At 51.7% G+C, this 12,686-nt stretch overlaps 5 protein-coding genes across 5 annotated transcripts; all 5 read right to left on the bottom strand.

Annotated features, from left to right (window-relative positions):
- Positions 1-61: 61 nt before the first annotated feature.
- On the bottom strand, positions 62-1,051 carry PHYSODRAFT_482756 (hypothetical protein; the record flags this gene model as incomplete). The annotated part of the gene is made up of 1 exon (XM_009522211.1): positions 62-1,051. A coding segment is annotated over one exon (990 nt), but the record flags the coding sequence as incomplete, so codon positions are not given.
- Positions 1,052-1,657: 606 nt separating this feature from the next.
- Positions 1,658-2,611, bottom strand: PHYSODRAFT_484161 (hypothetical protein; the record flags this gene model as incomplete). The annotated part of the gene is made up of 1 exon (XM_009522210.1): positions 1,658-2,611. One exon carries the CDS (start codon positions 2,609-2,611, stop codon positions 1,658-1,660), a length of 954 nt encoding a protein of 317 aa, XP_009520505.1.
- A 2,327-nt stretch (positions 2,612-4,938) lies between these two features.
- PHYSODRAFT_371021 (hypothetical protein) lies at positions 4,939-5,409 on the bottom strand (the record flags this gene model as incomplete). The annotated part of the gene is made up of 1 exon (XM_009522209.1): positions 4,939-5,409. A coding segment is annotated over one exon (471 nt), but the record flags the coding sequence as incomplete, so codon positions are not given.
- A 4,130-nt stretch (positions 5,410-9,539) lies between these two features.
- PHYSODRAFT_486064 (hypothetical protein) lies at positions 9,540-9,815 on the bottom strand (the record flags this gene model as incomplete). The annotated part of the gene is made up of 1 exon (XM_009522208.1): positions 9,540-9,815. A coding segment is annotated over one exon (276 nt), but the record flags the coding sequence as incomplete, so codon positions are not given.
- A 720-nt stretch (positions 9,816-10,535) lies between these two features.
- Positions 10,536-10,706, bottom strand: PHYSODRAFT_479755 (hypothetical protein; the record flags this gene model as incomplete). The annotated part of the gene is made up of 1 exon (XM_009522207.1): positions 10,536-10,706. A coding segment is annotated over one exon (171 nt), but the record flags the coding sequence as incomplete, so codon positions are not given.
- Between the last annotated feature and the right edge of the window lie 1,980 nt (positions 10,707-12,686).

Genomic DNA, 12,686 nt, shown 5'->3' with positions numbered 1-12,686 from the left:
GCAGCATTTTCCGGATGTGCGCCGGACGATCCGCGATGATCCTATCGAGGGTCCACCCTGTCCACTGGATGCGAGCCGGTTCTTCGCGATCCAGGATTTCGAGCTGCTCGGCCATCGTGTACGGCTTCCCATCCGGTTTCTTCTCGGACTTGTCAAACAGGATCCAGGGACAGACCTTCACAGGATACACCCAGATGCCTGGCTCGTACAGAATCGTCTTCGGGGCTCCTGCTTTCAGAAGTTCGGTGATCAACTCGGCGTATTTCTTGATGGCAGGATCATGCAGACCCTTGCGTTTCTTTTTCTCCTTCACCCCATACGACGAGTCCTCCGGATACGTCACCCAGTGTCCCGCGTACCAGATGACCAGCGCGTTGTCCTTCATGAACTTCACGATCTTGGTCAGCACGACGTGGACCTTCACTCCCAAGGCGTAACGCTTGTGGAAGAGGAGGTTGATGACACGACGCTTGTACATCCGCTCGCCCGGTCGGGTCTCCATGATCGCCCGGTACTCGTCCACATTGAAGCGATCCTTGAGTGGCCCCGTCCCGCCGTTGTGGTTCGGTGCGTAGCCAGGGAAACCTGCGGACTCGTAGACGGCGTAAGTCGTACTGGGTGCAAAAGTGGTCAGGATGCCCTTGTGGCGCCACGAAGTGATGCCTCGACCCGGTTCCTCGATCACGGTCAGCTCTTCAGGAGTAAGATCTTTCATCTCCTTGCGAGCGAGTGGAGACTTCTTGCGTTCATCACCAAGTCGAGACTTCTTGCATTTCTTGCCAGACCCAGTGGTGGCTGAATCCGATTGAGATGACACCGAACTAGCCCTGCGCTTGGGACTACGAGTCGAAGGCAAAACGAGATCCGGTGCAGCGTTGGCGTCCGGTACCTCAGTGACATCCTGTTGCGCTGCTGCCTCACGAGCTTCCATCCGGTCGATCTTGGCTTGAGCCTCCTCGCTGGGTTCCCAGTTGCCGTCACGATCCTCGTTGTCAACGTCCTCTTCGTTCTCGTCCAAGAGCAGCTCACTGTCATCTTGTGTGGGGTCCATCTGGTCGGGCCACCGATTAGCGATCCAGTATGCTCTCCGCGTGGAGGAAGTATCGTTCTGGCACGTAGGTTGTCCAATAAGCCTTGTCCAGTTGGTTCCAGTACATCATCTGAGCCAGCATGCAGGACAGATCGTAAGGATGGAACAAGCGATGGGCCATTTCGTCACTGTTCAACAGAGTCGTGACTTCCGAGTACGTCAATCCAGTCCGCATGGCCAGATGAAGATCCGTCCGAAGCTTGCGCCACACAACGGGAAGCCCGGCGAGTGAAGCGCATGCAAGGTTTTCATCGACTGGATATTCTTGGTCCATGGGGCGCGCATCTTCCTCGTTGGGATTCCAGGCTATGGGGCGATTCACGACCCGAGCCACCGCCTTGTGACGACGCTTGCCGCCACTGGATCGACGTTCTGACGAGGAAGTCTTACCGGGTGGAGCCTCGCCTGTGACATCCACAATAGTGACGCGCTTGCCACGCGACCCTGTGCCGCCCTCACTCGATTCAGAGCCGTCGTTGCCCTTCTCTTCCGTGTCGGTGTCGCCGTCGTGTCGGAACTCGAACGGCCCGGGATCGGTGAATGCGTCATATGCAGAGGTGACTGAGATCAGAGTCTGCCATTCGGTGGGAGGCGTGGTACGGATCGGTGGTGCTTGAACAACTCCTCCAGACGCTTCCAGTTGCCAGTCACCTTAGTCTGGTTCCTGTTAAGGAGGTTCATCATGCGGTCGACGTTGAAGACCTCAGACTCGAGGGACTCGACCCACGTACTGGATGTTTTGAGCTTGAACTCCAAGGCAGCGATTCGGTCTCGTAGCGCTTGTTTCTCGACCTCGTGTTCCACCATGAGTTTCTTGAAGTCCGCCCGGTACCGTGCCGCTGTTGCCTCTTTCGTCTCTTTGAGGTCATTGAAGACAGCTCTCCATTGTCCCTGCAGCCGCGTGACGTGAGCCTCGAACTGGGAGCTCTCCTTCTGGGCGGTCAACAGCTTCTCGATCGTGGACGACCCGGTCGCCTGCATCTCCCCGCGAATGGTCCGGTACCGGATCAACAAGCGGCGCATGAACGTAGTCATACTGAATGCACGCAGTGCCAGATCGTGAGGATCGTAGACCGACAAGATTGATGCCAGCTCACGACGCATCTGGACAGAGTCGAGCAGCGCCTCTAACTCGGTCGGACTGGGTGGTGGCCCGGCGCGAGGTCGAAGAAAGAACTCGTTCACGTCTTCGGCCTCGCCCACCAGCTCATTCAGGTCCGCCAGGTCCGTCGCTGAGAAGCATTCCATCGTTGTGAGCACTTCGAGACCAGCGTATCCGTCACGCATGTAGCGGTCGTCTTCGAGGTGACGCATGTGAGCAGGAACCCCAACAAAACGAAACGCGCCATCCGGTGCATACCCACTCGGTGCCTCCCAGCTTGCGGTCATGCCTGGTCTGGATGGTGGCGCAGGATTGCGTCGCGCCGGAAGGCCGCTACCCGCAGGCATGTTGAGCGCCTCGACCACGGACAGGACGCGCCCAGGAATGCTGCGTTGCTTGGCTGCCAGGCGCTCTTCCATCGTGTCGCCCTCTGTCTTCAGGTTGCGCTCACTGTGTTCGTCGCTGTTATTGTCAGACGCCTCCGACGGCGCCTTGCTGTGCGAGGGATCGTCCTTGCCGTCAGCGCTGGACATCTCGACGTCGTCATCAACTTGATTGACGCCGCCAGAAGACGTGCGCTCGCCGCGCGCTTCACCGGCGCCTCCGCCTGAGCCCGAGTTGGCACCCGCAGCGACCTCTCCATCTGGAGGGGCGTGCGGAGGTTGTGCCGGGCCCGGCAGTCCGCTGCCAGGCGTCCCCGCATTGTCGCCGACCTCTTCCATGGCGGTGATGAGTCTCGCGATCGAAAATGGATTGTGACGTGAAGCCGGCTGCTCCCGACGGTTTGATTGTGATGTGTGGAGACTTGCTACAGAGACGAGACGATGGCTGACTTGAGTTCTGGGAAAGAGCCTTTCAACGGTTTTGCGATTCGGTACCCCCTACCACCCGGAGTGGGATCCATCGTGTGTGGGTCTGTTCATGTCCTGTCACCTCGGTGGCAAGATCCTCTGTGAAAGAACCTGAGCAGAGGGGCGGTTGACACGATGTGGGAAAGGATTTTTATTCGCACCCATGTCTGACCGCTGGGATGGGACGACCCTTTGCCTGACTGTGACTGGTCGCAGTGAACAGGAATCCAGTGACGTGGAGTGTGACATGTGGATAGTGGATGCGCATAGTGGATTTGGCGGGACCCGGTGCTTGCAGTAAGCATGGGCTCACAGGATCGGAGATGTGCCCACCGGATGAGCGCTCATATTCGGTGTGGAGTAACACATCCTGTCCGTCCGCCGACTTCCCTGACCGCAGGATAAGCCTAAGGCGCGCAAGTGCAGCCAGTGAACGTATCCTGGCTGCTGCCTGCATTGGCTCCGTCAAGACATCGGACCAACCCCCAAGTTCACCATGCCCACCTTGCTCCCATGCGCCCAAGACCTCGCTGGACAAAGTACACTGTTTGCCGGACTGGATCGTGGTGCACCCGGTAGCGACGCACCGGAGGCCAAGGTGCCGTACTGAATGAGGCCGGACCGGATGATCAATTCGGTCTGACCCCTGGTGCCCATACTGGATCGTGACCGCACCAACAACAAGTCCAGTACTGCTGTGTGTGTAGCAGCAATCCAGGACCGGATCGACCAAGAACGTCAAGCGACACAGGATGGCTCACGTGATTAGATGTAGAGGCCCAGTGCGGATTTGATGAGACGCCGTACCCACGTACCCCTGTCGCCAGATGAGTGTTGCCGAAGGAACGTTGACGTCGACAAGGTGCCCGATAACCAAGCCAAGTCAAGCATACCCAAGCTCAGTGCAAGAAGATCGAAGTCCCGTGCACAAGGTCGAAGCATATCCAAGACAAGTCAAGCATAGTGAAACCTTTATTAGAAGTCAGTGAAGTGAAACAGATAGCTAGCCAAACGTAAGATCAAACAGAAACCAATTTGCCGAGAACACGCGGACGTCTTTCTTCGGGCTGGGAATTCCCCCTGACATTGACGTCTTCAAGAGCCTATACGTGGGATCCGCCTTCGTGCGATCTTAAAACGGAGGACGTTTCAAGGCCTCACTGGTGTTGCGAGCACTGGTGTAGTGGGGACTCAAAGGTACCAAGGCAAAGTCGGCAGGGACTGGGGTGTCGCGCCCTGGAGTGATCTGTGAGAGCTTTATTTCCAATTTGCGTGCTCTATCCGGGCATCCATTTCATAGTCCATCCTGTGTGTCTTAGGCGGTAGAGGTAGTCACCCCCGAGACTGAATTGATTGACTACTGTGTGATAGGATTGACTTATATTTTGTATTGTTCCCTCACTCTGTGAGGGTGGTGCGCGTAAGTGAGTGTGCATCCAGGGTTGACCAGTGCCTTGGGTGACGGCTCCTAAGTTGACTGGCGTATAGACCCCCTCTTAAAGAATAAGTGGTGGCTGTATATTTTGTGACGTTTAGCTCGGCATTGTATTTCTGTGTGTTGGTTATACTGAATTGTGGATCTGACTGTGGTCCCTTCGATTCGGTCTGACTTTCTGTTCATTCGGTGTAGTTTGTTTCAGGAACACACCCAGCAGACTCGATTCTGTATTTACAACAACTCACTCGGTGAAGTCCGGTCCGCCAAAGGTAAACGATACCTATAGGGGTTGACACACGCCAAGTCCAAGCGATCCTCCCGGCCCCCGGTTCACATCCTGTCCTCCGAGGACTATCGGATTGCAGCGGATATCTCTGGTAATCCGAACCGATTCGGTCCAGCATAGTGCGCTATACACCTGGACGATCAAGGCGTTCACCCGCCTCGCCTCATTAGCCTTGGTGTACGCGGCAGCGAACCATTGCACTTGGCTGAGGGTCGGCAAGTCGGTCTCCGACAAGCCAAAACGCCGAGCGATGCCCATGCGGATTCGAGCTGGCTTCAACCCTTGCGTCGCCATTTGGCGGCTGTAGTCTTTCAGTCGAGGTGTCATCTTGGGCCTCTGTGGGTCTCTGACGAGCGTCTCATGGGCACCGACTTCCATGATCGTCACCCGATGGAGCTCTTGACAGGTCAGCACCTTCCCCATCCATGGGCATGCTTCATACGGCGTGGCAGCCCGGCATGTTTCCGAGGAGCAGCGTAGCAGCTGGTAGCGCATCTTATCTGGTCTTGTCAGCGCGCACACAACGCAGGGAACCAGTTGGCTTTTCACGATGATGAAGAACTTCATGTCCTCCATCAACAGCTGGGAATCCTCGCGAGCCATGTCACTACAGATCGTAGTCCACGTGTAGCTTGGAGGCATCTTGAGACGGTGGCCGCACACCAGTCAATTTATAGCGAATCATGGTCAGGATTTAGGTGTAGTTTCAACCAATCATGATGGTCTCTTCGTGATCGTGTAGGACGCTGGGCGGATTCACTTCACAATACTCGAAGCCCCCCACCCCACCCTCCTCCTCCTACCTCCAACTTCCTCGGCATTTGATGTGTTCTTACATCTCGACGTGTGTCACCCGCTAATTTAGTGTAGTTAAGCGTAAAATTAGTGTGAGGGCTACCATTTCTATGTGATATCACATAATCTGTGTGGTAAACCTTTTTCTTGTGTGTTTTTACGGTTCTGTCATCAATACCTGGATAGCCGTGGCACACAAAATCCGACTCAACCGAATCCCAGTCAGCTGGTTCCACGGGAATGGCAACCGAAACCAATGCCCTAATGGTGTCCCTACTTTCACTGTTATATGCGAGGCGAAACGGCAGCAATCTTCAAATTGTTGATATCGAACGAACCTCTCACCTTGAGTCAACGGGCAACGGGCAAACCCCTTCGACTCGTTGATCGCGTCTCGGCTGAGGTGCAAACTTTCCATGACTTCTGTGGGTGCCACGCAATGAGCCCTAGAGTCTCGGACACATTTTGGGGGTACATGTAGGACTTCTTGAGCTTCGGGTTGGCGTGGTGGTAGACGCAGTCCGGCCTGGGCGCACTTCATTTTCCGGATTGCCTCTGCGAAGATCAGCTGCGAGGCATCGAAAGGCAACTCCCCTCACCCCGCCTCGCAATTTATCGCAGTCCGGCCGGGGCCACCAGGCCATGGAAGTAGTCGCTAGGCTTGGGCTTCTTGACGTGATCGAAATACCAGGTGCGCCATAGGCACGGATCTTAGTAGCTGGGCACATCGACCTTCTTCATTCCGCGCTCGCTTTCCATCTGGGCCTTGGTTACCCCCCCCCCCCCAGATTCCTTCGGTGCGGTTGATAAACGCACCGGTGGATGGATCCACAAACGTTTTGGAGTGGTTAACCTACTGGTGCGTGTACCGCATGCAAGCATGGAACATGTTGTTCTCGAGCGTGTAGAGCGTGACCTTCGTGCGACCGTTCAACACTCAGTCACATAGGACTTAAACTGGTCAGACATTTAAAGGGTTCTTTGCAATTAAAGTTAGCATGAATAGCATCGTACCGGAACATTTAAAAATACACATACCCGGGTTTGATGTACGTTTTGATAAACTGGGACAAGTTGCGCTTGGTTCGGTCATCGTAGACAACCTTAGTGAACCACTTTTTCGTAGTCCGATCCACACCTCCAAAACCCCAGCAGTCTACATACATTTTTCCGCGGTTGTATTTCTACTTTTTCTTCATACTGGTTTCGTCAATTGTTACCACGTGTCCTTCTTCATCGATCTACATATCGTAACAATAATTGTAAAGCTACACAACGCAAAGTTTCGATCAAAATAAATGCATTCATCTTCAAATCGCAGCGTAACATCTCCGCGGAGCAGATACCACGCGTGTACGCGTACCATTTCCCCGCGGTCTTCGCCGTCACCTTGGCGTGCTGGCCGGCCTCCATGACGTGTGTCTCGCTTGCCCAAAAGTAGAGCGCCTTCAGAAGCTTGGAGATGGGGACGGTGGAGCGGGCGAAGAACTAGCCCGTCCGCACGCTCCTCTCCACCCTACAGCTCAACTTCGAGCAGCGCCAACGTGCGCCAGAAAGTACCATAACGTTGTCACACTTGTGGCACGCCCGCTCCGATGCGATGAGGCCGGCACGCATGCTGTGAGATCGGGAAATGACTGCGGGTGGGCGAGTTCCGGCCGAGGTCTAACTGCTTGAGCTTGCGAGTGATGGCTGACCGAGGGCTCTGATTGGTCGGTCCCATTCCCCGCGCTTTAGTGCCCAGAAGATTGATAGAGACTACGGAGTGACAGGAGGGTATCGGCGGATCAAAATAAACCGCCTGCCGAGGCCTCCGAAGTTTCATATTGGGTACACTTTATGCCCAGTAGGAGTTCGGATTTAGGACGAAGTTTCGTCCGGTTGTGGGATCAGCTCGAAAGCTCGGTCCACACTAGATATTTGAATAGACATTAGGGATTGGTTATGGGCGAGGCCCGACGACCTCTAAACCATTAACAGAGAGCAGATTTTTTCCCCCAAGCCACACAAGGGTCAAGTCCGTATACGGTAAGTCACTAAACTTAGTGTAGGGTCTGGATACACTCGGCTGCACGGGGTATGTCTGCCGGCGAGCATAAGGTGTATTGACCGAGTGTTCATCCTGGTAAGGCCAAGAGTGAGTAGGTGGCCGAGTGTTGGGAGGTATTAGAGACCGCTATGTACAGTTGTACGTTTGACTGTGTGTGAGGCAAGGACCCCCCAATGTATTTGACTTCTAGCCGAGGCTTCGCCCCGGCGCCCCTGTAAGTGGCTTCGATTGGCCTGGTACCCTTCCTTTCTGAGGGATCACAGAGGTTTAGTGCGAAAGCACACATTACACATTGCATCCCGGCCGTAGCTCGTGGCTAAGGGTGCTCTTTCATTTTAACGAAGGGTAAACCTACCTGACCTGCAACACACAGGGAGACACATTCCAGCCCGTATAAGGGATCGGACCTGGTCTTCAGGTTTATTATCCCGACAATCTATCGCCGACTCTTCCGAGACGGCGTGTGTTGTTGGTAGGGCTCGTCCTTAAGACTTCGTTTGATAGGGCGAGGGCTCGTAAACTCGTGTTTTCCTACACGACAATGCACTACGTAAGAGTTGCCACCTCCGTGATGCATACCAGCATGAGGCTATGGAATGTGAACGCCTTCGCCCCGGAGCGGACGTCATACTCGCACGATGCCATCGAGGCTCTGGGGAGAGCGTGGGTTAGGCGGGGACTTATGGGCTGCGATATGTCTGTGCGAATAAGGGGCTGTGCCGAGCGGCTAGCAGGACTTTGTGTTTTTGTTGTGTATACACGCCACGTATACATATATTATACATGTACGGATGTTTACGGTGTCTAGTATACGTGGTGAGGATCACTTACCTTTGTGCCCATAAACTCAGACGTGACGACGTCGCTGCGCTCACGGTGGCTAGGCGCCGCCTCTCATTGGGTAAAGATCGATCCTTGGGTCAAGGTCAAGCAAGGGCACTTAGCGATTTGTCAATAGCTCTCCACCACCGCGCTTGATACGCGAGTTCGAAACACAATTTGATAGGCTGTGCTACTAAGCTTGCTGCTACTAATCGATGTTGTATAGTTATCTATGCGAAGGATGGTACTGACGGTTCTCTTTTCTTGACTGCCCAAATGCTTGAAATGCAAGCGCTGCTAGTGGCGGGTTGAGTTGCAGGCCTGGAGGAGACGCTGCACCATGAGTGAGCCGAGTTGTTGTCTGCTGTGGAGGCGGTGGTTGCAGCACAGCCACGGACGACGGTAAACATACCTCCTGCAATACGGACGATGACGTGGGCAGTAGCGCGGGCGATCGTGCTATATGCCATGTCCTTGGGGAGTACATGTCGCAGACACAAGTGTAGCTTGTGGTTCCATTGGGACTACTCGCCAATTGGAGAGCCTGATGATGTGTTGCCGTGAGCAACTTCAGAGCGCTTTCGATCCTTGAGAGGAAAGGTGCGTGCCCGCTGGGGCTCTGTTTCGCGTACCAGTCTCAACACCGTGGTTAACTAGAGATGTGTCGTTCTACGCTTGCACTTGCTAGCTCTGCACTTAAAATTACAACTCCTCGTAGCCCATTTGAACAGCGCCAGAGTGTGAGCTTCATCACGGATACTTGGCATGGGTGAGACTAGCTCTGCTTCGATGTCGTTGATTAAATGCCTCATCGTTATCGACTATTCTAATAGAGTTGCTTTATTTTTTTATGTGCCCAGGTCATCAGACGAAATACTTCTGTATGGCGGGAAGTCATGCTGGCCACCACAGCCGATAAGCTTCAAGTGGGTTAATGCTAGGAAAATTAAAATCTCCAGGCAGTTTGTGAAAGCGCCCACCCCATAAACAATATTGACGCAATCTGCTGGAAGAAGCTGCCAGCTCGGATTGCTGTGTACGTTCTAGCCCAATGAGATATATTCAATCTCCTCTCGTAGAAGTTCATGTGTAGTATCGCTAGCAGCTACACCTTTCTTTCCAGTACTTTTTCCATACGCTGCTCAAGAATGCCCGGAAGCGCGTCAATCTCCTTTTGCTGATTATGCAGTTTTTTGTAGAGCTCAATGTGCGGAGGTATTCCGGTTCCTTCCATCCACTTCGAGTCTCCATGTTCTCGTAGATCATCAAGAACGGATGGGTTCGTGAAAATCGTAGAAACCAGGAGTGGATGGTTGATGGGAAGACAATCAAGCACAAAATTGGCCTGGTGAACGAGCGAGGCGAGACACCGATTTGCCACGTCATCAGAATTATCAATAAAATGCGGAGTCAGCCCAGCGAACTTAGAAGCATTTGCAGGGAGATCACCAACCACGCGTCCTAAAACCCGATCTCCAATCCAGTACTCCACCAAGAGACCAACCACAACGTAGGCAGACACTCACAATAGACCCCCCCCCCCGCGTGCTTCCACCACACACAAATATACAGACTCCCTTTCTCACTGAGTGAGTTCCATAGCTTTTAGCAGTCCTGCTTTTTTCAGACGACCGCCCATCGCCTTGCCGAATCGAGTTTTGGGGTCCGAACCTGGGTACAACGGTCCCGATTTTTTTTGCGCGGGTTGCAGGCCAGATACATACCCAGTGCACTCACCTAACACGTTTAAGAATTAAACGGGTTTACATAGAGATGGCGCGGGTTACGCGGGCCATAACCGTCTTGGTAAGTCTTTGTCTTAAAAAAAAAAAGCGCCAACACTGTCATCCTTGTTCAATATGGTCTTGGCCTGGAGAGTTTGGACAGATGCAGACCTGCAAATTGAATTTCATTACGTCGTGCGAAGAGAAACCCTACTGCCATTGTGGATGATAGTAGATTTATACAACGACTTACAAAACGAACATACCAAGGGCTATTTGCCAGAGGTTTTAGGCGAACTAGTCTGATTTTGCTCACCTCGAGGCGCTTGTTTCCAGAGAAAAGCTGTTTCATTTCGTCGCCATACTCCACAGGCACTTTAATTAAAGCTCTTGGAGCGATACAGATCTTTAATCGCGCTCCGATACCCACTAAGCGTTACTGCTTTGGCTTGATCCCGCTTGTACACCAAAAATCGCTCAAAGAAGACAGGCGTGAACTCGTGGAGGTTCAGGCCATGAATAGAGACGATAAAAGCACAGTATTGAGATCCTCCTTGGAAAGCTACTCACAAATCCCTTTCTTGATCCCGTTGGTGTTCTCCGCTAACTTCATCCTTCTGGCCTTCGAAATGCAAGCGTCCCGGATGGCCTTTGCATCAGCCGATGGGGACGTAGCATCTGGCGAGCTTTTATCGGCCATATTTGCTGTCTAAAGCTTTTTTTCTACTCCTGCGTGAAGAGCAATTCAGAGATTTGTAGCCAATGAAACTGCATCCTACTCGTTGGAGGACAGCGCCAGAAAATCTGCAATGCGTTGCAGGAAAAGCCAACATGCGTACTATTTTTCACCAAAGTGTGTATTTGTTTTACCACAATGGCTAAGGGGGATGTTTCGCCTATACAAACAACGAGATGTTTCGCTGCGGTAAACTGGTCGGCGGTCCAAAAAGCAGCATATTTTCCTTGATGCAGATAACTCGCTAAGAAAACACTCCAACCACAATAAGAATACCTTGTTGTAGTCGAGATCCTGTAAATTTGCGACATATTTTAAAAACTCTGAAAGGATACCTACGTATTGTAAAACGCGGTTGGAATGTCCACACCTTATTAGCTAACACATTTATCTTAATCGGATTTGAATATCCGTACATAAGGATAAACCTAGCTACAAAGCCTAAGCGATTAGCAAATAGGAGTGAGTAATCCTGCTTGGACAAGCAGGTGGGACTCTGTCTAATTTAGTGACGGTGGCTAAGAGCTACCAAGACAGCTTAGGACTAGTACAGACCGGAGACTGGAGTCTTCCATGCCAATCAGCGTCTGACCGGGTTGACTATCTAGTACACTATCTCGAAATACTTTGCCACCTTACATATTGCATGCTATCAAAGCTGGTGGCTCACATTGACACCTACAGAGCTATCATTATTTTGCTCAAATAGCTAGGAATGCCGATTTTCACGGTGACATTCCGCCTTATTTACTTCTCTGGCTCACTTAAGAATCGACAATTCAATTTAACCTCATTTTTTGCGATCTCACCTGATTCGCTAAATATATGGTTTCAGCCATATGATTAGGTATGAAGTTTGATTAGTGTGCAAGCTCACGAAATTACTTTAAAAACCTCAAAATATAAACGAATATCACGCCTTCCGCACGCGTTCTACGACAGCGAACTGCACGGCACTATACCGACAGCTAACCAAGCTTTCCAATGGTACCATTTTGGTGTATTATCCCCAATAATTGTAGCCATTTCGCAAAACAAACTAATGCTATCTAAAATCGGGCTTACGAAAATTGTTATATTTCCCTTATGCCTGCTTTTTTTGAGCAGCCAATAGTATACCGCGAGAGCACCAAATCTCAGCTTATTTTTGGAGGAATTTCCATAAATCAGTGATTTTCGCTGAGATTTGACAAAATGATTGTGACAGTTTGCCTGAATTCACTGACGCAGGTACAGTGACAATTCCCTAAATGAACCCCTCTAACTGACCATGTGTTCCCTATCTGGTTAGGATTCCTCGACTGCAAACGGGATTATATGGATTTCACTATAGGTGTTCTATAACTGATCAAAAACCTCTTTATTCTCTAAATGGTCGCCATTGTTGGCGCTTCAACCCTCTAAATTGACGCCGCAGTAATAGATCCAAACTCATATATTTTTCTCAATCACTTGCCTGCCTCCTCCCACGTATGCCATTGCTACCACTACTCCCGCCACAACAAATCGAGCGAAGAGAAATTGTATTTGGGATGCTAAGTTGGAACAAAGAGTTTGCAGTAACTGCAAGCTTGTGATAAATAAGTTAGCCACAGTATTTTACAATCAGCGCAGCGTACATATATATTTTACGAAAAACTAAAATATTATGATGTAGAGACAACTAGGGGCTATGCAGTAGATACCAAGCAAAAGATAAAACTGCAGGCATGGTGGCAGGATATCGAGACAACAAATATTCCTATAACCTCACTGTATTGAAACTCACGTACAACCTGAGGGGATGCGACTC

This window comes from Phytophthora sojae (genome assembly GCF_000149755.1).
Source record: "Phytophthora sojae unplaced genomic scaffold PHYSOscaffold_2, whole genome shotgun sequence".
In the NCBI taxonomy this organism is placed as follows: Eukaryota; Oomycota; class Peronosporomycetes; order Peronosporales; family Peronosporaceae; genus Phytophthora; species Phytophthora sojae.
This window is presented reverse-complemented; position numbering and strand designations above follow the sequence as displayed.